Below are 23,423 nucleotides of genomic sequence, written 5' to 3'. Positions count from 1 at the left end.
GTAATTAGTTGCTTTCAGAACTTCTAAGCACTTGGCAGCTAATAAACTAATAAAGACGAATTATGTTTCAGACAGGATTTTATTCTGTAGTAAAATCAGTGCAAAATAAAACCCTGTGTTATTTAAAACAAATACAGTAGAACCTTAGAGTTACGGACTGACCGGTAAACACCACATCATTTGGAACCAGAAGTACGCTATCACACAGCAACAGAGATAGATAAATAAATAAATAAAATGCAGCAAATACAGCACAGTACTGTGTTAAATGTAAATTACTAAAAAAATAAAGGGAAAGTTTAAAAAAAGATTTGACATGGTAAAGAAACTGCTTCTATGTTTGTTTCATTTAAATTAAGATGGATAAAAGCAGCATTTGTCTTCTGCATAGTAAAGTTTCAAAGCTGTATTAAATCAATGTTCAATTGTAAACTTTTGGAAGAAGAACCATAACATTTTGTTCAGAGTTACGAACATTTCAAAGTTACAAACAACCATCATTCCTGAGGTGTTCTAACTCTGAGATTCTACTGTACACTAAAAAACTTAATACAACGTAATAAATTAAGAGAACAGAACTTATGAAAGGGAAAGAACATTCATGTCCATTTCAGCTACACATACACCAGCCATGCCTTTCAGAGGTCTGTATAGGTATGTGAAGCTGTGATTGTCTTTAATGTCCTGCAGAGTGGAGTGGTAGGGAGAGTGCAGCGACCCCTGATGCCACAGGGAATTTTAGGGAGATCCTGATATTGAGTTCTCGCTGGGCTGCAGAGGGAGCTGAGCATGCGATTGTTGAACCTGCAGGTCCACCGGAGTCTGAAGCACACATGTGCTGCCTGAGAAGGCCCATTATGTCCTGGTGCATCTCCCTCTCCTTTTCCTACTGGGACTTATTGGACTCTCCCCTCTCCACTCTTTCATTCTCCAGGCTGTCTGCAATGTTCATCTTCCAGCCCTGTGCTCACTGTCTGATGCAGTACTGGCTTGCAGGATCTCAAACAGGTCCCCCTGAGTCCTCTTCTTTCTCCTCCTTGTCTGGCTCATGCATTCCACGGGTGTGGAGGGGGAGACCCTGAAGGCCGCTGCAGTGGCAGCAGCTGAAGATAAAACACACAGTAGTATCACTGTCAGTGCATTTACTACAGAAAGCAAAAATTAAGATGCTGAACTCACTTCCCTTGCTCCCCTAAAGTTTTATGCACTACATTCTTGCTTTCGGTGTGGACTGCTTGCGCACGGTGCCATTCAATACACTTGCCACAGTGAATATGGCCTGCCCACCTGGGGTTGGGGAAATGAGGAGAGAACTGCTCGGTTGCGTGATTCTAGTTGTAGAGAGCAATGGCACTGAATACTGGCGCTGTTTTCCACAGGCCACGGTGATTTTACCGGATACCTTAATCCTGAGGGTAACAAAGGCACTGAGAGCACAGCTCCTGTTGGTGTCCTGAAGCTGCCTGGGCTCATATGCTACTAGCCTGTGTACTGCAACAGTGCTGGCTGACATTGCCGAGTGGCATGGGAAAGTGTCCTACTTCAGAGAAAGAAAGGCAGCCCTCCCTAGAAATGTTCAGGGGAGGACTGCAGAGTACCTCCATGAAAGTTTCATCAAGATCTCTCAGGAGGATTCAAGGGACATCTCTGTGTACGTAAATAAACTGCACCACATCCCTCCCGCCCCCGACCTAGCTATGGAGAGGAACAAAAAGCAGATACCAACTCTATCTCTCTTGGTTGTACTACTACCTCTTCTAGCACGAGTAAAGTCAAAAGATGTGTTCTGCCTCTTTGGGGGTGCCATCCCTATTACTGAAAATCTATCTACACACTTACATGAGATCCCTTACCCCCACCATGCTTGACTGGCAGGACTGTGGTGGAGTCAAAAACAGATCCTGGCTCACTGCACAGCTGGATCCATAGGTTGCCTGTCCCCCATACACCTCTTCCTCATCCACCATCTCCTCCCTTCCTCAGTGTACACAGCAAGGGCTTGTGATTTGGGCTCCATGGAGGTATCCACGGGGCTGCTGGGGGTTGTGCTGGGGTCTCCACTGAGCATGGCATGCAGCTCTTTGTAAAAACAGTAGGTCTGCAGCTTGGCCCCCCGGCCTTCTGGTATGCCTGCTGCAGCTCCTTGTTATTCACTTGACACTGCCGCTGGTCCCTGTCATAGCCCTTCTCCTGCGTCTCCTGAGCAATCTGCTTGTAGATGTCGACATTTCTACAGCTGGTCCATAGCTGTGCCTGAACAGCCTGTTCTCCCACACAAGCCCAGGAGATCCAATGTCTCGTCTGCTCCAGCCAGGAGCACGTCTGGAGCTTGTAACCAGCACAGCGAATTGGGCAGCTGCATTCAACAATGGAGAGCTGTTGGGTGTGTTCACCAAGCCAGGAAATCAGGAAAAAGAATTTCAAAAATTAGCAGGGCTTTAAAGGGAAAGAGGACCATCTGGTCTCCATGACCCCTAGACAGTGGAATTCACAATGGTGACCAGAGCGGTCAGTGTGGGGCACAGTGGGACAGCTGCTGGAGGACAGATTGTGTCAACATAATTAACACAGTGTCTACACACTCACTGTGTTGACCTAAATACTATTCCTGAGGGCATTCTGCACCAGAAAATTCAAAATTCCAAAAGTTTTAGTCGTCAATAAATAAATGCAGAGAGGCTCCAGCTTGGCTGTGGGGAGCACGAAGGTGGGAGATCACCCTGCAGCCTCTCTACCTGCAACCCTGAGACATAGACTCAGTGGTGAGGCTGTACCCGATTCTGACACAGCACAAGGCCTGGACCTGCCCCAGAAACACCCTAGGGCCCTGCCCTTCTGTGCCAGGTGCACCAGGTGTGGGGCAGGTAGGCTCAACAAGGCAGGATCCAAGTGTGGAAGGGCTCAGTGTGGGGGGATCCAGGTGTGGGGTGAGAGGATTCTGTGTGGGACAATCTGGGTGCAGGCAGCTCAGTGGCGAGCCGGGGGTCTAGGTGTGGGGGGATTTGGATGCACAGATGCTCTTTGGGGGAAGGGGGTTCCAGGTGCAATGGGACTCTGCAGTAGCTTCCAGGTGAAAGTGTTTGGGGTTCAGTGGAGGGGTCTGGGCAGGGGGGTCTCAGCAGGGCGTTTGGGTACTGGGGGAGTGGGGCTTGGTGGGGTGGGGGTCTGGGTGCAGCTAGTTGGGGGTCAGTGGTGTAGGGATCTGGATGTGGGGGCTCAGGGTGCTGCAGGGGGGTGGGGCTCATCAGGTGGGGGCTTGAGTGCAGGGAGCTCAGTGTGGGATGGTCTGGGTGCAGGGTGGGGGTCTGGAGGCAGAGGGGCTCCAAATGCAGGGGTTGAAGTTCAGTGGGGTGGGGTTTGGGTATGGAGGGCTAAGGGGGTTCTGGGTGTACGGGGTGAGGCTTGGCCAGGGTGTCTGGGTATGGAAGGTCCAGATGCGTGGGTCTGACACAGCCCCAGCCACTCCTTGTAGGGGAAAGGAATTCCCATCCTCTCCTGCCTCTAGCCCAGCTTGGACTAGCAGCTGATCCTGGCTCAAGCTAGGAGCCACAGGCTGGGGTGTTCCCAGCCCTGCGATGATTTACCTCTCCGCCGGTTGCTCTGGGTGCCTGAAACGATGTACCTGCGCAGCTAGGAAGTGGGTGGCTGCTCTTGCAGCTTCCCTTTGCTTCCCTGTCAGAAAGTCATTTTTCTGCGGGGAAGCAAATTAATATGTGGGGGACATGAATTCTGCACATACACAGTGGCACAGAATTCCCCCAGGAGTAAAATAAATTGACTGTGGCTCTATGCTGCTCAGGAAGGTGATATTACTATGTCAGCATAATGGGTCACTTACAGTGGTGGGAGACCAATTTGAGCGTAGATGCATACACAAATAAATTGATGTAAGCTGCTTTGCATCAGCCTAACCATGTAGTGTAGACTAGGCCTAAGACTGATGCATTTATGTGGTTCCTTGACAACATCATAGCACTCTTTGTCAATAGCCTTACTCATATTACAAAATGTTATCTATACTTTGTAAAACTATGTAACTTACTATTTATAATTCCTGTACCTTCAACCTTGAGCCAAAAACTAGTCTGCTCTTTAGACTAGTTAATTTTAGTCTAAGGTAGAAATGAGTTGACTAACTGTTTTATAGGCCTTTGGTTCACGTTAATAGAAAAACCAATAGATGGGTAATATAAACCACCCTCCAATCCTCTGATGTGGTACCAGACTGACTGAACATATAAGCTAACTGGTTTGCTACATCCTCACACGGACGTATCTTATTATTCTGAGGTATAAACCATCCAAGTCCAATGGCTTATTACTATTTATATTGTTTAAATTTGCAAGCACAACACTAGTGGTTTTCGCAAAAAGAAAAGGAGTACTTGTGGCACCTTAGAGACTAACCAATTTATTTGAGCATGAGCTTTCGTGAGCTACAGCTCACTTCATCGGATGCATACCGTGGAAACTGCAGAAGACATTATATACACACAGAGACCATGAAACAATACCTCCTCCCGCCCCACTGTCCTGCTGGTAATAGCTTATCTAAAGTGATCAAGTTGGGCCATTTCCAGCACAAATCCAGGTTTTCTCACTCTCCGCCCCCCCCCACACAAACTCACTCTCCTGCTGGTAATAGCCCATCCAAAGTGACCACTCTCTTCACAATGTGTATGATAATCAAGGTGGGCCATTTCCTGCACAAATCCAGGTTCTCTCACCCCCTCACCCCCCTCCAAAAACCACACACACAAACTCACTCTCCTGCTGGTAATAGCTTATCCAAAGTGACCACTCTCCCTACAATGTGCATGATAATCAAGGTGGACCATTTCCAGCACAAATCCAGGCTCTCTCACCCCCCCCCCCCCTTCCCGGGACACACACACACACGCACACACAAACTCACTCTCCTGCTGGCAATAGCTCATCCAAACTGACCACTCTCCAAGTTTAAATCCAAGTTTAACCAGAACGTCTGGGGGGGGGGGGGGGTTAGGAAAAAACAAGGGAAAACAAGCTACCTTGCATAATGACTTGGCTACTTTGCATAATGACTTAGCCACTCCCAGTCTCTATTTAAGCCTAATAATTTAGGCTTAAATAGAGACTGGGAGTGGCTAAGTCATTATGCAAAGTAGCCTATTTCCCCTTGTTTTTTCCTCCCCCCCTCCCCTTTAGCATAAAGAGTTTACACATATTTCAAGGGACCATTCAAGGTAAAGTCACTCACCTTGTCTCTCTAATATGCTGGGACCAACAGGGTGGGCACAATCAGGTACCAAAATCAGTACAGCGTCTTACAAAACTAGAGATGGCTCATTTTATCAAAGAGCACAGAGACTAACATCTCTTAAAAAAATTCTCTGGGATCAATGACTTGACCAGGACCATTAGAGACTCATCTGAAAGACTGTTATAGCCAATTAGTTCATTTTGTCATTCATTTATCATTTATAGATGGGTTTCATATATAATCAATAGGGGGGTCACTGCTGGGGATGGCTGCCCCACAGGACAGTCAGCGCTTGAACCCTGGTGAGAGAGTAGATAGCCACTATAACTAAACTAACATAAACTTACCCAGAGGTACTACGAACGGCTGTATGTAAGAAAAAAATTCTCAAAAACAGACCAATGAGCAGGGGGCGAAACACCGGATGGAGCTCTGACTGTAGCCACACCCAGTGAGAAGGAACTGAGGGGACTGGGGTGGTGCTGCCCTGCCCGGGGCACAAAGCGTGAGTGCCGCCCCTTTGGGCACTGCTGGGCAAAGTTCTCTGGCTCTGGTGCGCTGGGCATGCACACACCTAAGTAGCACACACGGCTGCATCTACTTGAAGAAGAAAAGTGGGATGAGATTCAAAAACAAAGTCAACAGTCATAGGAGCAAGAATAGCACCACCATTACACTACCTAGGCTGAAGCATATATCATTCCTCATATTTCAGAGGTCAGGAGGCCTGAATCAGGAAGGAATTTCACCCTGTATGCTAAACAGATTAAATTGTAAAATTATAGAAATAGAAGATTAAGTATTTAAGAGTGATGAGCATGCATTAGGTATTAGTAAAGCATTGCCGAAACACAAGGCCAACAGGATGAGACTTGTAAGATTTTAGCTTAGCCAGACTAGGCCATAGGTTTAAGAACACTTGACATGTATGCGTGACCTAGGAATAACCCTATGCCAGCAAGGTTACCGCATAAGAAGTGCCAATAGGTGAGGTTATGGAAAAATGTATTGCAATAGGCCGCAACATATTGTCCAAGACCACGAGACACCCGATTGTAAGACCTTTGAATATCTATCTTGACCGTAGGGTACATGTCATACGTAGATGCTAAGGAGAATAAGAGGAACTACAAACAACCTATGAGAAATGGGGCATCCCAATCAATATTCACGGGATGTGGAAGTTCAGATAAGGGAAAGAAGGTTGACACCTGCATGCATGTGCATAAGGTATTAGGTGTGGTCAGAACTACAATATAAAAGAGAGTACTCTGGTTGGGTAAGGAGTGGGAAGACCCAAGGGAATACCTATGTGAAAACCCCAGCAGGAACTGTCCCTCTACTGATGATTGTCTTTTAAGAGCTCCATCAGACCCTAGAATATCTTTTAGGATGGGAGTATGACTGTGACACTGCACTCCATATTTTTCAGTGATATTATTATGATATGATTATGGCATAATTATGATGCATTTTATGCAAATGGGTCATGTAAGATGTCATTGAAAAGGTTATAATTTGCTGAATGATTATCCTATTTGCATGCATGTATCATTTTTGTATCTGAAGTTATAAATGTTGACTATGTATCTGTATTTCAAATGTAGTTACACCTGGGTAATGCCCACTAGACTTTCAGTCTAGTTAGTGGGTGGGGAAGGACCTATTCAGGGCAATGGGCCATTAGAAAGAACAACAGGCCTTAGGAGAAGCTTATCTCCAACCCGGTGAGCTGTCCTGAGAATGCTCCAAACACCCTGTAAGTAACGGCTGCTTTGACTCTACAAGGCCATGTGACCAGGCCACAGGATGCTGGCCTCCATCTTGGGATGCCAGTAATTTTCCCCACAGACTGGTCTGGGAACCAAGCCTTGGAACAAATGGTTCCCACCATACGCAGAAGCTATAAGGCAGGGAGTGACATCTGTGGTTCTTCACTCCTCACACAAGACGACTCCTGGAAACACCTGAGGAACAAAGACTGAACTGGGGGAAGTGCTAGACCCAGGCTAAAGGGATGTCTAGCCTGTGAATGAAACACCCGGGGATCCCAAGCTGTAAAGCAACTGCAGCTTGCCCCTTAAGAATCTGAAGCCTGCTTGCATCATCTCTTTGGATATGAATGAGCAGATTCTCACCCTATCTATTTAGTAGATTAAGCTTAGTTTGCATTTTTTGTTTATTTGCTTGGTAATCTGCTTTGATCTGTTTGCTATCACTAAAAATCTATCTTTTGTAGTTAATAAATTTGTTTCTGCTTTATCTAAACCAGTGAGTTGGAGTGTAGCATATGGGAATCATAGCTCAAAGGGCAAATGCTTTTGCATATTCCTCTCCAAATTAAGGGACGGGGCGAACTTTATGAGCTTATAGTGTACAGATCACTGTCCAGTGCAAGACAGTATAATTTTGGGTTTATACACCAAAGGGGGTGCGTGCCAGGGGAGCTGGGAGTTACCTTGGGTGTAACCTTCTTATGCAGGAGCTGGTCAGATAGCCTGCATGTAACTGCAGCTGCGTGTGTCCTGATCTGTATGACTGCTGGCGAAAGTGCAGGCTGCAGAGCTTTTCAGCGTGTCACAGCAGAACAGCATGAGGAGGAGTCCTGACTGGCAGATGAGGGGGCTCAGTGGTACCTCAGTTCCAGGTGGCACCCCACGGGGAAACCATCACAATGACTATAGTTATAATTCCATAGGTTTTCATAGGATTTCTATATGCTTGGTATAGTAGAAAGAGAGAGTCTGAGACATGAGACCTGGTATAAGAAGCCTGAACTAAAGTAGTGGTCAAGTCCTGCTAACATAAAGCAAAGTTAGCAAAAGTCAGGCTGTGAGCAGAAGTCAGGCTCTTCCTGCATGCAGGCTCACAGACCCTGGCCAGAACAGGGCTGGTATTGCAAAAACACACACACTCCTAAGCAGCACTAGGCACAGGACACCCCTGCAAGAACATTCGAGAAGGGTGGTACCAGAACACAGAATTATGGTGTGCACACACTCCCCAAAGATGACACAAGGACAAACTGACCCCCTTTTAAAGATAAGGTCAGGATGACAGTGTGATGGATAGAGATGTTTTGACTGAACCAACATATACATGGTAAAGGGTGGTACCTAGCCACATCAGAGGGGCAGTAACTAGCCAAGTCAGAGGGGCAGTACGTAACTTGTTTGTATTGGGGTATAAAAAGGAATTTCAGAGGGAGTGTCTTTGGCCAGCCTAGGGGGAAATGGAAAGTTCGGCCATTCACTGAGCTGCATCCATTGTCATGGGCATGCATTTGTTAAATGTACTTGTAGCACGTATAGGACATAATACCATGCTTCATCGACAATAAACCTGGCTAAGTGCCTTCGCTACTGAAATGGGTCTGTAGTTTTATTGGGCAGTTCGATCGAGGTCTGCTGTGTCCGCTATCTGAGCAGAGCTGGGACAGCACACTGACAGAACACTCACATGCCGCCAGCATCTGACAACACACGGGTAATTGTAACTTTGCTTATTACTTTAACAAAACTTATAGTACAGATAAGACTTTGTACTTGTGATTGTGTTTATATGATCGTTACACTTGGATATTGTGTGTTCCTAGAGTCCCCAAATTTGAGAAAAGCTCCAGAAGCAATTTCACTATGTTGAGTTTGCAACCGTAGCAATCAGAGCCCAACCCATGGCAGTGTAATACAACATCAAAAAATTCACTGTAAATAAAATAAAAGGCTACGCTCTGGTGCTCAGATACTATGTCCCCTAGAACCAGATGGAGCACTGATTCAGTAGTGACTGAATATTCAAAACCACTTCCTGCAGCATTAAATACATTCAAGAACTGACTAGGCTCTACCCGGTTTTGCTCTGAAGATCAGAACTCAAGATGGTAGTGCTACGGATACCACAAGTGCCATTCTATTATACATGAATGTAATTGGAACTGGAGAAGCTAGTTGTTTTTTCAACACACCTAAGGATCCTGACATCTGTTTTTACAACGTGTCCAAGCATTGGCACAGGACAAAAATGCCAGTACTAGAGTCAGCAAGAAGAGGTACATACATAAGGGACATTAACAATGGACACCCAGGATGTAACATGAAATAATTAAATGGATATATACAGAAACTGATGAAAAGGGATTTCAAAAAATGGAGCCTGAGGAATGCCACATTGAACAGCGAAGAAACAGGATTAAAACAAATACCAAATATGCCACATAGGCATATAAGAATCAAATGGAAAGCATGCCTTAGGAGAGTTTGGAGTTAACTCACCTGATTTAGAATTCCACTGTCTTTAAAAAGAAAAGGAGTACTTGTGGCACCTTAGAGACTAACCAATTTATTTGAGCATGAGCTTTCGTGAGCTACGAAGTGAGCTGTAGCTCACGAAAGCTCATGCTCAAATAAATTGGTTAGTCTCTAAGGTGCCACAAGTACTCCTTTTCTTTTTGCGAATACAGACTAACACGGCTGTTACTCTGAAAACTGTCTTTAAACAGTTTTAAGGCTGACAATAGATCACTTCTTTTAAAAAAAGCATTATTTTAAGCTTTTTTCTGTGCCAATGACCCCCACAGTCTGATTAGTGAAGATTCCACACAGGAATTCATCCTCAGTTTTTATTTGGCAGATCACCTTTACGTTGCATACCCCATGTCAAGTGGCAGACCTACACACAGAACCAAGATCTTATGATTGCTAGATCTATAGTCTAACGATTACTTTTAGCTATTAAATTGTGCTTCCTTTCTAACATGTAATTTTATAGCTTAAGGATTTAGATTTTAAGTGCAACTTGTGCACTTCAAAAAGTAAAACTGTTTTTAGTATTACATCCCATTGTTTTACAATACTATAAGGAGTTTATTCCAGATGCTAAGGGCCTTATCACCTAGGACAACAAACAATTTCAAATAGATGACACTGCAAACTAGGTTTGGAAGGCAGTTCTAGTAGGACATGCTATTCAGGAGTTGTGAAATGTTTTGGCAACTGTGGAAAAAATTATGAGTGAGGAAAAGTATATCCAACGCTTTCTCCAACAACCTCTAATATATTCCCATAAGACTGCATATTTGCTGTGTTGTTCTAGGGCCCAAGGTAGGATCTCTTATCTGTAGGAGATTTGATTGTTTAGAATGCAAAATCTTCAGAGCAGGGACATAAATGGTGTTGTGAACAATTAACATGCCAAAGGTGTAGAACAGGGAAGAAAAAGTAAGAACAGTGGAGGTGAAAAATAATCCAGTCCTGTCAGACACTTTGACACTCTTCTGTTAGTTTTTTTTATAACCCTGCATACCTATCCCTTGAAGTGTAAGTTATACTCACAGCATCAATTACATTTAATTGGAATTTGGCCTAGTATCTTAATAAGGCTATGAAAAGTTTCATATTTATATTCTGGATATTCTCCAATTAATAATAGGATGTTCAGAGGAAATTGCCAGCCTCTAATTTCCATCAGAAAGGAGTTGAAATTATTGGGGGGAGGGGATGTGGGGGGAGCATGCATAGCTCTATGGCATACTTGCCATAGATCGTGGCAAAGGTGAATGAGAAACGTAGCTTTATTTACAACCTGCAGGTATTTGTAGTCACTGCTTTTTTAATGCTTTAAATATCAGACTGTGTAAGGGTCACATAACAAGAGGTAGCCAATTCAGCATCCATCATTCCTGGTGACAGTAACATTTTAATTTATATTAAAGCAAGAAAAATACAGAACATAAGACCAAGTGAGTTAGTGACAGTAAAAAAGGAGAATAAAAGTGAGAAAACCTGGCACAATAATCCAAAACAGAATGAACAGAATGTAGAGCACTGTCTTTAAACCAGTGATATCAGAACTCAGTGGATCAGGCGCCATATTAGCAATCAACATTACCCAAAAGAGCCACAGTAGTGTGAATTCATTGTTTCATTTATTATAGTACTACGATTCATATTTAAATAGTATGATGGAGGAATATATAAAAATATATAAATAAATGATGGGAGAATATATATCTATAATGATGGGGGAAGATAGATGGATATAGTCACAGCAAAATGACTAACCAAGTGTTATTATTTTATCAACTACAATTGGTTAGTAACATAGTAAAAGCATCCTGATTGGTTAATAAATAAATCACACATTGTTTTAATATCATGAGCTGCAAAGAGCCGAGGGAGACACACTAAAGAGCCACCTGCAGCTCGCAAGCCTCAGTCTGAGTATTACTGCTTTAGACCATCAAAGCAGCAACTATCTTTCAATTTAATTTGCTTGAGAGAATGAAGTCACTATCAGAAACTTGGGACAACCAAGTTTTCTTGTCAGACCACCAGACTGTAGTCTTACCTGCATGTGGACAAATAATTAGAATTTTTTCCCTTGTCTGGAAAACTTCTGGCTTCCTAGTGGGACTCAGCAGGTGCTCTAGACCCAGAAGGTGTCCATAACAGACTTTAAATGTATAATGCTTGTAGACACTTAAAACACTATTTTAAGTCATGGTTATAAACCTGTATGTTTCCTTGAGCACTTGGACTCATGGTAGCTAAGGCACCTAAAAATAGCTCAAATAAATATTTTTAAAACTCTTTAAAAACATCCCTAAAATAGCTTTTCTGTAACATGTGTGGCAGATGTAGAAGTCATGATGGTACAGTTTAGATTTGCTACAGCAAGTAAGGCGGCCTTCACAAACTTTTGCCAATACCACCCCTCACCATGATATATTCTTATTTAGTTTGATATGTCAGACCAGTGCGGTTGTAGTCGTTTTTTAAGATCATAGGGGAAAGGTGCCTTACTGAAAAATTATAGAGGCAAATGGATCATTAAATTTTCTTAGGCCTGATTATCCCCTCACTTCCACCAGCACAACTATTATCTTTGTCCCATCTACTATATCAGTTGGAGGCAGACAGTGGGGGCAACAAGTTATTTTTTGTAAATGGAGCCATCAAGTTAGTTCCTTATAGTTGGGTGTGAGACACACTGGACGAGCAGTGGGGGAAGCTTGCCTTGCCACTACCCATGCTATCATCGTTAGACATACAGCTAACAGGTAATCTCACATGAGATTCTGTTTATACATGGTTTAGTTGTAGTGTTGACAAGTCATGCTGCAGAACTATTATTTCAGTCATTCTTCCCAGGCAATTCTACAATAAGTAGCATAACACCAACAAGATTTACCAGTAACGTAGGTGTTTCTGGTCCATTTCCAAACCAGAAAGTAAAACAGAGGTCTGATATGACTGCAGTCAACTAAATGAACCTGTATTTAAACTGAATGTGTTCGTCTGGATATGACTTAAGTCAATTTGCATAGTAGAATGAATGATCTCATCCAAACAGAATGTAAAGCATCAGTCATTTTATTCTCCCTGAAAGTTATTCCAGTCAATGTAGTCACAATTTGACTATAATAAATACAAAGTCAGAGATTAGGCTTTTCTCATTTCAATTAACAAAACAAGGCTTATTAATTTTCCAACTTCCACTGTGATCTAGTTGCAGTCATAACTGTACTGGCATGCAACACAAGTTTATTAAAGTGATCATGGAAAATCTCCCATCTTTCTTCATTTAATAGGGAGGTTTCATTTATTTATTTTATACAAGTATGCTTTTCCTTAAGTAAGGAGTTTGAAAAAGTTGAGTTTACATTTTATTATGAAGACACTGAGGCTCATAGTCTTCCCAGAAGCAAATTCCACAATTGTGGGCCACATGCCCAAAAAGTCTTCTGAGCACACTAGTCTCACTTTTAAGATTGGTAGTTATATTTTCCAGTAGATCATAACCAGGCCATGGGATAGAGTAAGACAATGAGGTAACTTGCGCCAACCCAACAGAGGATTTCAGAATTCAACAGAAAGTCAGCAGTATCATAGAATCATAGAATCTCAGGGTTGGAAGGGACCTCAGGAGGTCATCTAGTCCAACCCCCTGCTCAAAGCAGGACCAATGCTCAACTAAATCATCCCAGCCAGAGCTTTGTCAAACCTGACCTTAAAAATATCTAAGGAAGGAGATTCCACCACCTCCCTACTTCAATGCCCCTGTTTTTTCTCACTAATAACCTGAATTCCCTCTGTGATAAACTACTCTCCTGAATGCATCCACTTGGAATCAGATTACTGCCTCACAACAGGGACAGAGGAATGATATTGCAATAGGGAGATAAAGGGCCCCCATAAAGAATGGCAGCCTCAGAAATCCTGGAATACTATAGTACCTATTTCCATGTACTGCAAAGTACATCTTAAATATTTTTTGGTAGTATACTGTATATGCTTCAACATCAATGTGGAAACCACTTATATAGTCTAAGACAGGTAAAAGTAAAATATACTTGATGTTGTAAGAATAGGAAAACAATTCTACTTCTCAAACTGAAGTCAAAGGTCTCTTGCAAGTACATTTGTGTTCTGTAAACTGGGACCCCTGTGCTCCCAAATATTCCAGGCCATGCAGGCTTGATGTTTAGGTAAATGAAACTGTAAGCATCCACATTAATGCAACCCCCTTTAAAAAAAAGGTTTCAGAGTAACAGCCGTGTTAGTCTGTATTCGCAAAAAGAAAAGGAGTACTTGTGGCACCTTAGAGACTAACCAATTTATTTGAGCATGAGCTTTCGTGAGCTACAGCTCACTTCATCGGATGCATGCCATGGAAACTGCAGCAGGCTTTATTTATACACAGAGAATATGAAAAAATACCTCCTCCCACCCCACTGTCCTGCTGGTAATAGCTTATCTAAAGTGATCATCAGGTGGGCCATTTCCAGCACAAATCCAGGTTTTCTCACCCTCCACCCCCCCACACAAATTCACTCTCCTGCTGGTGATAGCCCATCCAAAGTGACAACTCTTTACACAATGTGCATGATAATTAAGGTGGGCCATTTCCTGCACAAATCCAGGTTCTCTCACCCCCTCACCCCCCTCCCAAAAACCACACACACAAACTCACTCTCCTGCTGGTAATAGCTCATCCAAAGTGACCATTCTCCCTACAATGTGCATAATTAAGGTGGGCCATTTCCAGCACAAATCCAGGTTTTCTCACATCCCCCCCACCCCCATACACACACAAACTCACTCACCTGCTGGTAATACCTCATCCAAACTGACCACTCTCCAAGTTTAAATCCAAATTTAACCAGAACATCTGGGGGGGGGGGGTAGGAAAAAACAAGGGGAAACAGGCTACCTTGCATAATGACTTAGCCACTCCCAGTCTCTATTTAAGCCTAAATTAATAGTATCCAATTTGCAAATGAATTCCAATTCAGCAGTTTCTCGCTGGAGTCTGGATTTGAAGTTTTTTTGTTTTAAGATAGCGACCTTCATGTCTGTGATTGCGTGACCAGAGAGATTGAAGTGTTCTCCGACTGGTTTATGAATGTTATAATTCTTGACATCTGATTTGTGTCCATTTATTCTTTTACGTAGAGACTGTCCAGTTTGACCAATGTACATGGCAGAGGGGCATTGCTGGCACATGATGGCATATATCACATTGGTGGATGTGCAGGTATACGAGCCTCTGATAGTGTGGCTGATGTTATTAGGCCCTGTGATGGTGTCCCCTGAATAGATATGTGGGCACAATTGGCAACGGGCTTTGTTGCAAGGATAAGTTCCTGGGTTAGTGGTTCTGTTGTGTGGTATGTGGTTGTTGGTGAGTATTTGCTTCAGGTTGCGGGGCTGTCTGTAGGCAAGGACTGGCCTGTCTCCCAAGATTTGTGAGAGTGTTGGGTCATCCTTTAGGATAGGTTGTAGATCCTTAATAATGCGTTGGAGGGGTTTTAGTTGGGGGCTGAAGGTGACGGCTAGTGGCGTTCTGTTATTTTCTTTGTTAGGCCTGTCCTGTAGTAGGTAACTTCTGGGAACTCTTCTGGCTCTATCAATCTGTTTCTTCACTTCCACAGGTGGGTATTGTAGTTGTAAGAAAGCTTGACAGAGATCTTGTAGGTGTTTGTCTCTGTCTGAGGGGTTGAAGCAAATGCGGTTGTATCGCAGAGCTTGGCTGTAGACGATGGATCGTGTGGTGTGGTCAGGGTGAAAGCTGGAGGCATGCAGGTAGAAATAGCGGTCAGTAGGTTTCCGGTATAGGGTGGTGTTTATGTGACCATTGTTTATTAGCACTGTAGTGTCCAGGAAGTGGATCTCTTGTGTGGACTGGACCAGGCTGAGGTTGGTGGTGGGATGGAAATTGTTGAAATCATGGTGGAATTCCTCAAGGGCTTCTTTTCCATGGGTCCAGATGATGAAGATGTCATCAATATAGCGCAAGTAGAGTAGGGGCTTTAGGGGACAAGAGCTGAGGAAGCGTTGCTCTAAATCAGCCATAAAAATGTTGGCATACTGTGGGGCCATGCGGGTACCCATAGCAGTGCCGCTGATCTGAAGGTATACATTGTCCCCAAATGTGAAATAGTTATGGGTAAGCACAAAGTCACAAAGTTCAGCCACCAGGTTAGCCGTGACATTATCGGGGATAGTGTTCCTGACGGCTTGTAGTCCATCTTTGTGTGGAATGTTGGTGTAGAGGCCTTCTACATCCATAGTGGCCAGGATGGTGTTATCAGGAAGATCACCGATGGATTGAAGTTTCCTTAGGAAGTCAGTGGTGTCTCGAAGGTAGCTGGGAGTGCTGGTAGCGTAGGGCCTGAGGAGGGAGTCTACATAGCCAGACAATCCTGCTGTCAGGGTGCCAATGCCTGAGATGATGGGGCGCCCAGGATTTCCAGGTTTATGGATCTTGGGTAGTAGATAGAATATCCCAGGTCGGGGTTCCAGGGGTGTGTCTGTGCGGATTTGATCTTGTGCTTTTTCAGGAAGTTTCTTGAGCAAATGCTGTAGTTGCTTTTGGTAACTCTCAGTGGGATCATAGGGTAATGGCTTGTAGAAACTCGTGTTGGAGAGCTGCCGAGCAGCCTCTTGTTCATATTCCGACCTATTCATGATGACAACAGCACCTCCTTTGTCAGCCTTTTTGATTATGATGTCAGAGTTGTTTCTGAGGCTGTGGATGGCATTGTGTTCTGCACGGCTGAGGTTATGGGGCAAGTGATGCTGCTTTTCCACAATTTCAGCCTGTGCACGTCGGCGGAAGCACTCTATGTAGAAGTCCAGTCTGCTGTTTCGACCTTCAGGAGGAGTCCACCTAGAATCCCTCTTTCTGTAGTGTTGGTAGGGAGGTCTAAACCTGGATTTGTGCTGGAAATGGCCCACCTGATGATCACTTTAGATAAGCTATTACCAGCAGGACAGTGGGGTGGGAGGAGGTATTTTTTCATATTCTCTGTGTATAAATAAAGCCTGCTGCAGTTTCCACGGCATGCATCCGATGAAGTGAGCTGTAGCTCACGAAAGCTCATGCTGAAATAAATTGGTTAGTCTCTAAGGTGCCACAAGTACTCCTTTTTTTTTAAAAAAAAAAAAAGATTCAATTTTTATTATATGGCATAGAACGCTGTAGGGTCTCTTTACAACAAAGTGGAAAATAGGAAATTTCAATACTTTAATCAGCACCAGTGAACAACAGACAGTAAACAAAAGTGAAAAGAAAAGGAGTACTTGTGGCACCTTAGAGACTAACCAATTTATTTGAGCATAAGCTTTCGTGAGCTACAGCTCACTTCATCAGATGCATATGTGGAAAGTATAGAAGATCTTTTTATACACACAAAGCATGAAAAAATGGGTGTTTATCATACACATTGTAAGGAGAGTGATCACTTTAGATAAGCTATTACCAGCAGGAGAGTGGGGTGGGGGGAGAGAAAACCTTTTGTAGTGGTAAACACCCATTTTTTCATGCTTTGTGTGTATAAAGACAGGTTTCAGAGTAACAGCCGTGTTAGTCTGTATTCTCAAAAAGAAAAGGAGTACTTGTGGCACCTTAGAGACTAACCAATTTATTTGAGCATGAGCTTTCGTGAGCTACAGCTCACTTCATCGGATGCATGCCATGGAAACTGCAGAAGACATTATATACACACAGAGACCATGAAACAATACCTTCTCCCACCCCACTGTCCTGCTGGTAATAGCTTATCTAAAGTGATCATCAAGTTGGGCCATTTCCAGCACAAATCCAGGTTTTCTCACCCTCCGCCCCGCCCCCCACAAACTCACTCTCCTGCTGGTAATAGCCCATCCATTCATGGTCTCTGTGTGTATATAATGTCTTCTGCAGTTTCCACAGTATGCATCCGATGAAGTGAGCTGTAGCTCACGAAAGCTCAAGCTCAAATAAATTGGTTAGTCTCTAAGGTGCCACAAGTACTCCTTTTCTTTTTGTGTGTATAAAAAGATCTTCTATACTTTCCATAGTATGCATCCGATGAAGTGAGCTGTAACTCACGAAAGCTCATACTCAAATAAATTGGTTAGTCTCTAAGGTGCCAAAAGTACTCCTTTTCTTTTTGTGTGTATAAAAAGATCTTCTATACTTTCCATAGTATGCATCCGATGAAGTGAGCTGTAACTCACGAAAGCTCATACTCAAATAAATTGGTTAGTCTCTAAGGTGCCACAAGTACTCCTTTTCTTTTTGTGAATACAGACTAACACGGCTGCTACTCTGAAACCTAAACAAAAGTGCTCCAGCTTCTCTCTTCAAGGCTCTCTAATGGCCCCCTCTGAACTACAAATGCAGGTTATTTACTTTCTCAAGCCCCACACCACAGCGAGTAGGTGGGCTCTCAATCAGCTGCTGTTACCTGACAGCAGAAAGATTAGCTAGGCACTTCCAGACTGAGGAGGGAGGGGACATGACGAATGTGCATTTTACTGGGTCCAGCACCAGCCCGTCGTGGGGCCGCCTCCCCCAAAGGTCTGGCACAGGAGTGGCCACGAACCCTACCCATGACCCCTTCCCACCAAGAGGATGTCAAGGGGCGGGTCTAGAACTGAACTTTTAAAACTCAAGAGGGAACTACCCAGGTAACCCCGCTCCCAAACTCTTCATTTCTTCATCCCTGCGCTTCCCCCGCCCCCACACCCCTCTGCTCCATCCCCCAGGGCTGAAGGGGGCCTACCAGGACAGGGAACAAGTGCGTGCGCCAGGCCGGCGCGGCAGATCACAGCGGGCCCACCCCGCCCCAGCGCCCGGGAACACACACCCCGGAGGGCCCTTCTCACCTCTCCAGCTCCATGTCCTCTTCCATGGCGGCAGGGCGATGCGGCGCGGCCCCCGCTAGGCCAGAAACACCGCGGCGGCGGCGGCTCAGGGACAGACGTAGGCCGGGCCCATCCGCTGCTCGCGGCTGGGGACAGGGAGGAGCGAAGGGGCGGAGCCGCGGCAGCGAGGACCCCGTGAAGGGCGGGGCCGGGGGCGGGGCGAGCCGCAGCTGGGAGCGGGGGCAGGGGGGAAGCGAGCGCCGCCTACCCTGGGTGCCTCTTACCGCCCCACGCTGTGGCAAGGCCCGGGGTGGGCAGAGACCGAGGGGGACTCGGATCCCGCCCACCCTCCACCGGGTCTGGGCCCCGCTGCTGCCCCATGTGCTGGAGGTGGCGGCTAGGCCCCCAACGCCCATGGCCTTATCGACCCCGATTCGCCGCACTGGGGAGGAGGCCCCCGCAACACCCGCTGCCCATAGGCTCTTCCCTCTCCCTCGGTGTGTTAATTCCCCTCTGGAGATGGGGGGCAGGCGGGGTTTGCTCTGTGCTCAGGCTCTTCCTCTCTCAACATGGGCGCAGAGGGCTTTGCTGGGTACGTGACGCCTCCTTTCCGCCGCCCCAGAGAGAAACCCCAACAATTTCCCCAAAGCCTCCAACCCAAAGGGCGTCTCTCCCTCGCCCCACCCCCAAGTTTTGCATAATGGTGATGCTAGAGAGGTTACCCACTGATCACCCTGGTGCCCAGCACAGGGCGGACAGCGGCAGCAGGCTGGTGAGCGGGGTTGCAATGACTCCGGTGCCAGTGACTGGGGAAGGGAAGCTGGAGGCAAAGGGGGACCAGCAGTGAAAATGCACGATCTGAAGCTGCATTGAGGGGAACGTGAACATGACAGTAACCAGGCTACAAAAAGGGAAGGGGTTCAGAGTAGCAGCCGTGTTAGTCTGTATTCACAAAAAGAAAAGGAGTATTTGTGTTACCTTAGAGACTAACCAATTTATTTGAACATAAGCTTTCATGAACTACAGCTCACTTCATCGGATGCATAAAGTGGAAAATACAGTGAGGAGATTTATATACACACAGACAAGGGTTATTTACCCTCATCCCCACTAGTGGTTGCAACTGTGGCTTCGCTTTGCGTGTAACCCAGCACACAGGAGCAACCTGTGAACGGAAAAAAGCTAATTTTTGTTTCCAGTACGGCCTCCAGCTAGCCACAGTTGGTAACGTAGAATGGGGTGCCTGCAAAGCGGAAAAAAATCCCTCCTTTTTATGTATCCAGCGCTCATCCTCCTACTGCTTCGCCCTGGTCTCCTCCGGGCTCCTCCCTCCCTCATTTCATCTCAAATCTAATATCGCCCATTCCCTAAATCCAGTTATTGCCAGACCCGCCTCAAATCCCCTTCCCACCACTCCCCCACTCGCTTCCCCGGCACCCCACCGCCTACCCCCGGGCTCCACACCCACCTGCCCTTTCCCTGTTAACCTCTCCCCGCTGCTGCCCCAGCCCGCCCTGCGGGGCGCGTGTGCGGCTGGAATCAGGCGAGCGGCGGGGACACCCCAGCGCCGGGCCGGTGTCGCCTCCTCAGCCGGGTCCCGCCCTGGCCCCGCTCCCATTGGCTGCGGAGCTTCCTCCGGCCCCGGGTTGGCGGCTGAGTGGCTGAGCCGCGCCGTCACTCGGGCCGCGGCGCTGCCCGGAGGAGGAGGCGGCCCGCCCAGGTGAGGCGTGCGGCGAAGTCCTTGCCCGGAGTTGGGCGCTTGTCTCTTGCCAGGACCTCGGCGGTGACAGCGGGAGGCGGAGCCGCCGCGGGCGGGGGTAGGGAGCCGGCCCCCGGCCGCGGGATGAGCAGGACCCGGGCGCCGCGTTGAGTTGGGGCCGGAGAGGAGGAGGAGGAGGTGACGGCGTAAGCCGGTCGGGGTAAGTTCGCTGCTAGGCTGCGCGCTCTTAGTGCCGCAGCGCCGCCATGCCCTGTGCCCCGCCGCTGGGCTGCCAGTGGGCTCGGGGGCTGGCTGGTGCCTCCTGGGCTCTGTATCAGAGCTGGTGGTGACATCTCCACCCCCCTGGGCTTCTGTCAACTGGCTGCTACTTTAGCCTAATATCAGACCAGGGTAGTAAAAACCTGCGCTCAGGACCACAGATAGTGATTGTGCTTGAAATCTGAAGGCAGGGAAATAATCTCTCTCCTTTCCCCAGTTCTGTTTCTTGTGTGTGTGTGAGGGAGGCAGGTCCTCTCCTCTCTCACGGGGACAGGGTCTGTTCTGGGGGAGGATGTGTGGGTGGGTTGATGATGATGATGACTACTCACTTCTCTTCCTGGGCACGAGTCTCTCAGCCTCCACTCAGTGGCAGATGGGGGTAGGGTGTTGATAATGATATCTCCTCCTCCATCTCCCCTTGTGCTGTCTCTCTGTCTCTGGAAGACCATTATTCTTTATGTATGTTGTGGTGGCAGTGCCCTAAGGTTCTAGTCAGGTTTAGGGCCCCATTGTGCAGGGCACTCTGCAAACACATAAAATGGCACAGTACCTGCCTCAAAGGAGCTTACTGCTTTTAGGGTCCTAATCCTGAAAGTTGATCTGCTTGGGTGGACTCCTACCCCCACATAGTGCCCCATTGAGGTCACTGAGGCTTTGCTTGGGGTACAGGGGTCAGCCTGTACCCCAAGGTTTGTTCGGGGCCTAAAACACATGCAGCGAGTATGGTCAGGATAGAAGTAATGAGAACATGTATTTATATAGGATAATAATATGCATACCTCAGAAGTTCTGGATTAGTTCAAAGTTTTGTTTTATATTTGTGTAAATAAAAGTATTCGCAATCTCCACTGGTTCTCAACCTGGTCAAAGATTGGGTGGGGAGAGATACTGATTTTTCCTCCTACTCCCCATAGTTCTCTCTGAGTCCCTTCTCCATGTTAGAGATTTGTGAAGTGGGTGAGTCAGCCTCTTACTGGGAGACAAGCTGGGTGAGAAAATATCGTTTATTGCACCAACTTACGTTAGTGAGAGAGACAAGCTTCAAGCTTACACAGAGCTCTTCTTCGGGTCTTGGAAACGTACTCAGAGTGTCAAAGCTAAGTACGAGGTGAAACCGATTGTTTAGCATAAGTAGTTAACATGTATTTTGAGGCAGATTTACTGTTTCTTGAGGATATGTTGGTGGTAATTACCTCTATGCTCCTTCAAATTCTAACATACTGCATTTCCTATCACTGTAACTGGGAGATTGTGAATTCCCCCCCCCCCCATGTTTCATACCTTTCAGACAGAAGATTTGGATAAATCCTGCATTGCAAGCAGAGGCTGCCTAAATATGTCTGTTGACTGTCAGCTTGACTTTGTCTGTATATATATTCAAATTTTTATTTGAATATAAATAAGTTGTCATTACCTTTTGGGGGAAAATACAAAACAAAAACAACAAAACCCACACATCCTGAGGATAGAAAAAAGCAAAGGCAAAGTCATCGTTGCAAAAATGTAATGAGAGAAGAGGGTTTACCTTGCCCCCTGTGGCTGGCTGTTGCCATTTCTCATCTCTGTAGAGAAGAAATGGGGTTTATTCCTGGTGCCTGTGGTATTAAACACAATGAAGGAGAAAAAATGGGTATTTTCTGGATGGAACTGCACACTAGGTGTCTTCCAAGAACTACACAATTCTCTACCCAAACCTGAACTGTCATTATGTGCTAAAGACTGTACTTAATCCTAAATTGCATGTGCGCCAAAACTGATGTGTTTATGCTTTAGCTTATGTACAGAGGATTGACCATAGATGCATTTATTCTGTCAGATATTGAAATACATCTATTTTACTTTGATATTATTTTATGAAAGAGCACTAAAGTCTGAAAAGCAGTTGAATTACTGAGTGTGTTGGAGGAAGAAAGAACCGCTGTAAACAAGCCCCTATTACAGGAACTGGATTACGGTTGTGTGTTTTACAACCGTGCCAAAGAAAACCATAGACATATGTAAACTTTCCCAGAAGCATGTAGAACAGGCAGCCATTTCAGAACTTAAATGTAGACGTCTACTTTGTAAATAACAAATGCTTTTTCCTTTTTTGAGCTCTAGTTTTTTTCTATCAGAAAAATAATGTAAAAGCTAGAGTGGTCTTCTGCTAAACAACTGAATTTTTCCAACGAATGATTTAGAAATTATTCTTTATTTTGAAAAAAATATTAGTATTCAGTCAGCTCAGTGAATAACCAATTGTTTTAGATGTGGCACTGGCAAATATGACTGTCCCTTACCATATTGTTAATGAATACTATTTGATTGTTTACATCTGTAGAAATCCACTATTAAGCACTTCTGAGCTTAATTTAATTCCTTTTTTTAATTACATTATATTGTGGGTTTATTTTTTGATCTTCATACGAAATTAAAATATTTGTTACAGATTAGTTCTGGCGTACGTTTGATGATAGTCTCTGAAAATAAATTCAAAATCGTAAGTGCATTTGACCTATTAAAAAGAGAAACTATTCTGAGCTAGACTCTTCATTTAATGAAATAAACAATTTGAATGGCTGATATTTATTCTCGTTCCCATTTCTTTTGGTTTGCTAATTTTTATCCTAAGTATACAAGCAGATAGCAGATCAAGGAGGCTTAGGAAGAAACATCAGATGGCTTGAAATAGTGTCCAGCTCCATATCCACTTTGAAAATAAAGATGTAGTGCCTTATGCTGCTGTGACTTTATTAAAACAAATTTCCTCAGAATGGAAACAAGGTACATAATCTAAATACAAATTGTAGAACATTAGCATGACTTAACAGAGCACTGTTAGCGTTGCTTCTGTAATTAAGCTTCTTGGAGTAGGAATCTTATCTTCCTTTGTGGTTGGTGCTACATAAAATAATACAGTGTTTTGGTGATGGAAAGTTAGACCAGGCTGAGAAGCAAATGCAAAGAGAACCACTTTGTTAGTCTAAAGTGAACTGAAATGATATATTTTAAAAAAATAACAATAACTGTTTCCTTTACTTAATCACTAAAATACATGGATAAATGTAACAATTAAAGTTTATTTTAAACTAAA

General features: G+C 45.1%; 2 protein-coding genes across 4 annotated transcripts in view; one reads left to right on the top strand and one right to left on the bottom strand.

Annotated features, from left to right (window-relative positions):
• The window catches only part of POLR1D (RNA polymerase I and III subunit D), a 32,182-nt gene extending 13,626 nt beyond the window's left edge, over window positions 1-18,556 (bottom strand). For both annotated transcript variants that reach the window (XM_084649183.1, XM_084649184.1), the window contains exon 1: window positions 18,394-18,556. In XM_084649183.1, coding sequence (XP_084505309.1) covers window positions 18,394-18,419 — 26 coding nt within the window. In that variant the 5' untranslated portion in view covers window positions 18,420-18,556. The remainder of the gene's footprint in view (window positions 1-18,393) is intronic.
• A 1,524-nt stretch (window positions 18,557-20,080) lies between these two features.
• The window catches only part of LNX2 (ligand of numb-protein X 2), a 91,927-nt gene continuing 88,584 nt past the window's right edge, over window positions 20,081-23,423 (top strand). For both annotated transcript variants that reach the window (XM_084621238.1, XM_084621237.1), the window contains exon 1: window positions 20,081-20,291. The gene's annotated coding sequence lies outside the window, so the exon portion shown is untranslated. The remainder of the gene's footprint in view (window positions 20,292-23,423) is intronic.

This window comes from Lepidochelys olivacea (assembly GCF_965140295.1).
Source record: "Lepidochelys olivacea isolate rLepOli2 genome assembly, chromosome: 1".
NCBI classification, from domain to species: domain Eukaryota; kingdom Metazoa; phylum Chordata; order Testudines; family Cheloniidae; genus Lepidochelys; species Lepidochelys olivacea.
Note: the sequence above shows the minus strand (reverse complement) of the source record. Positions and strands in the feature narration are given on the sequence as shown.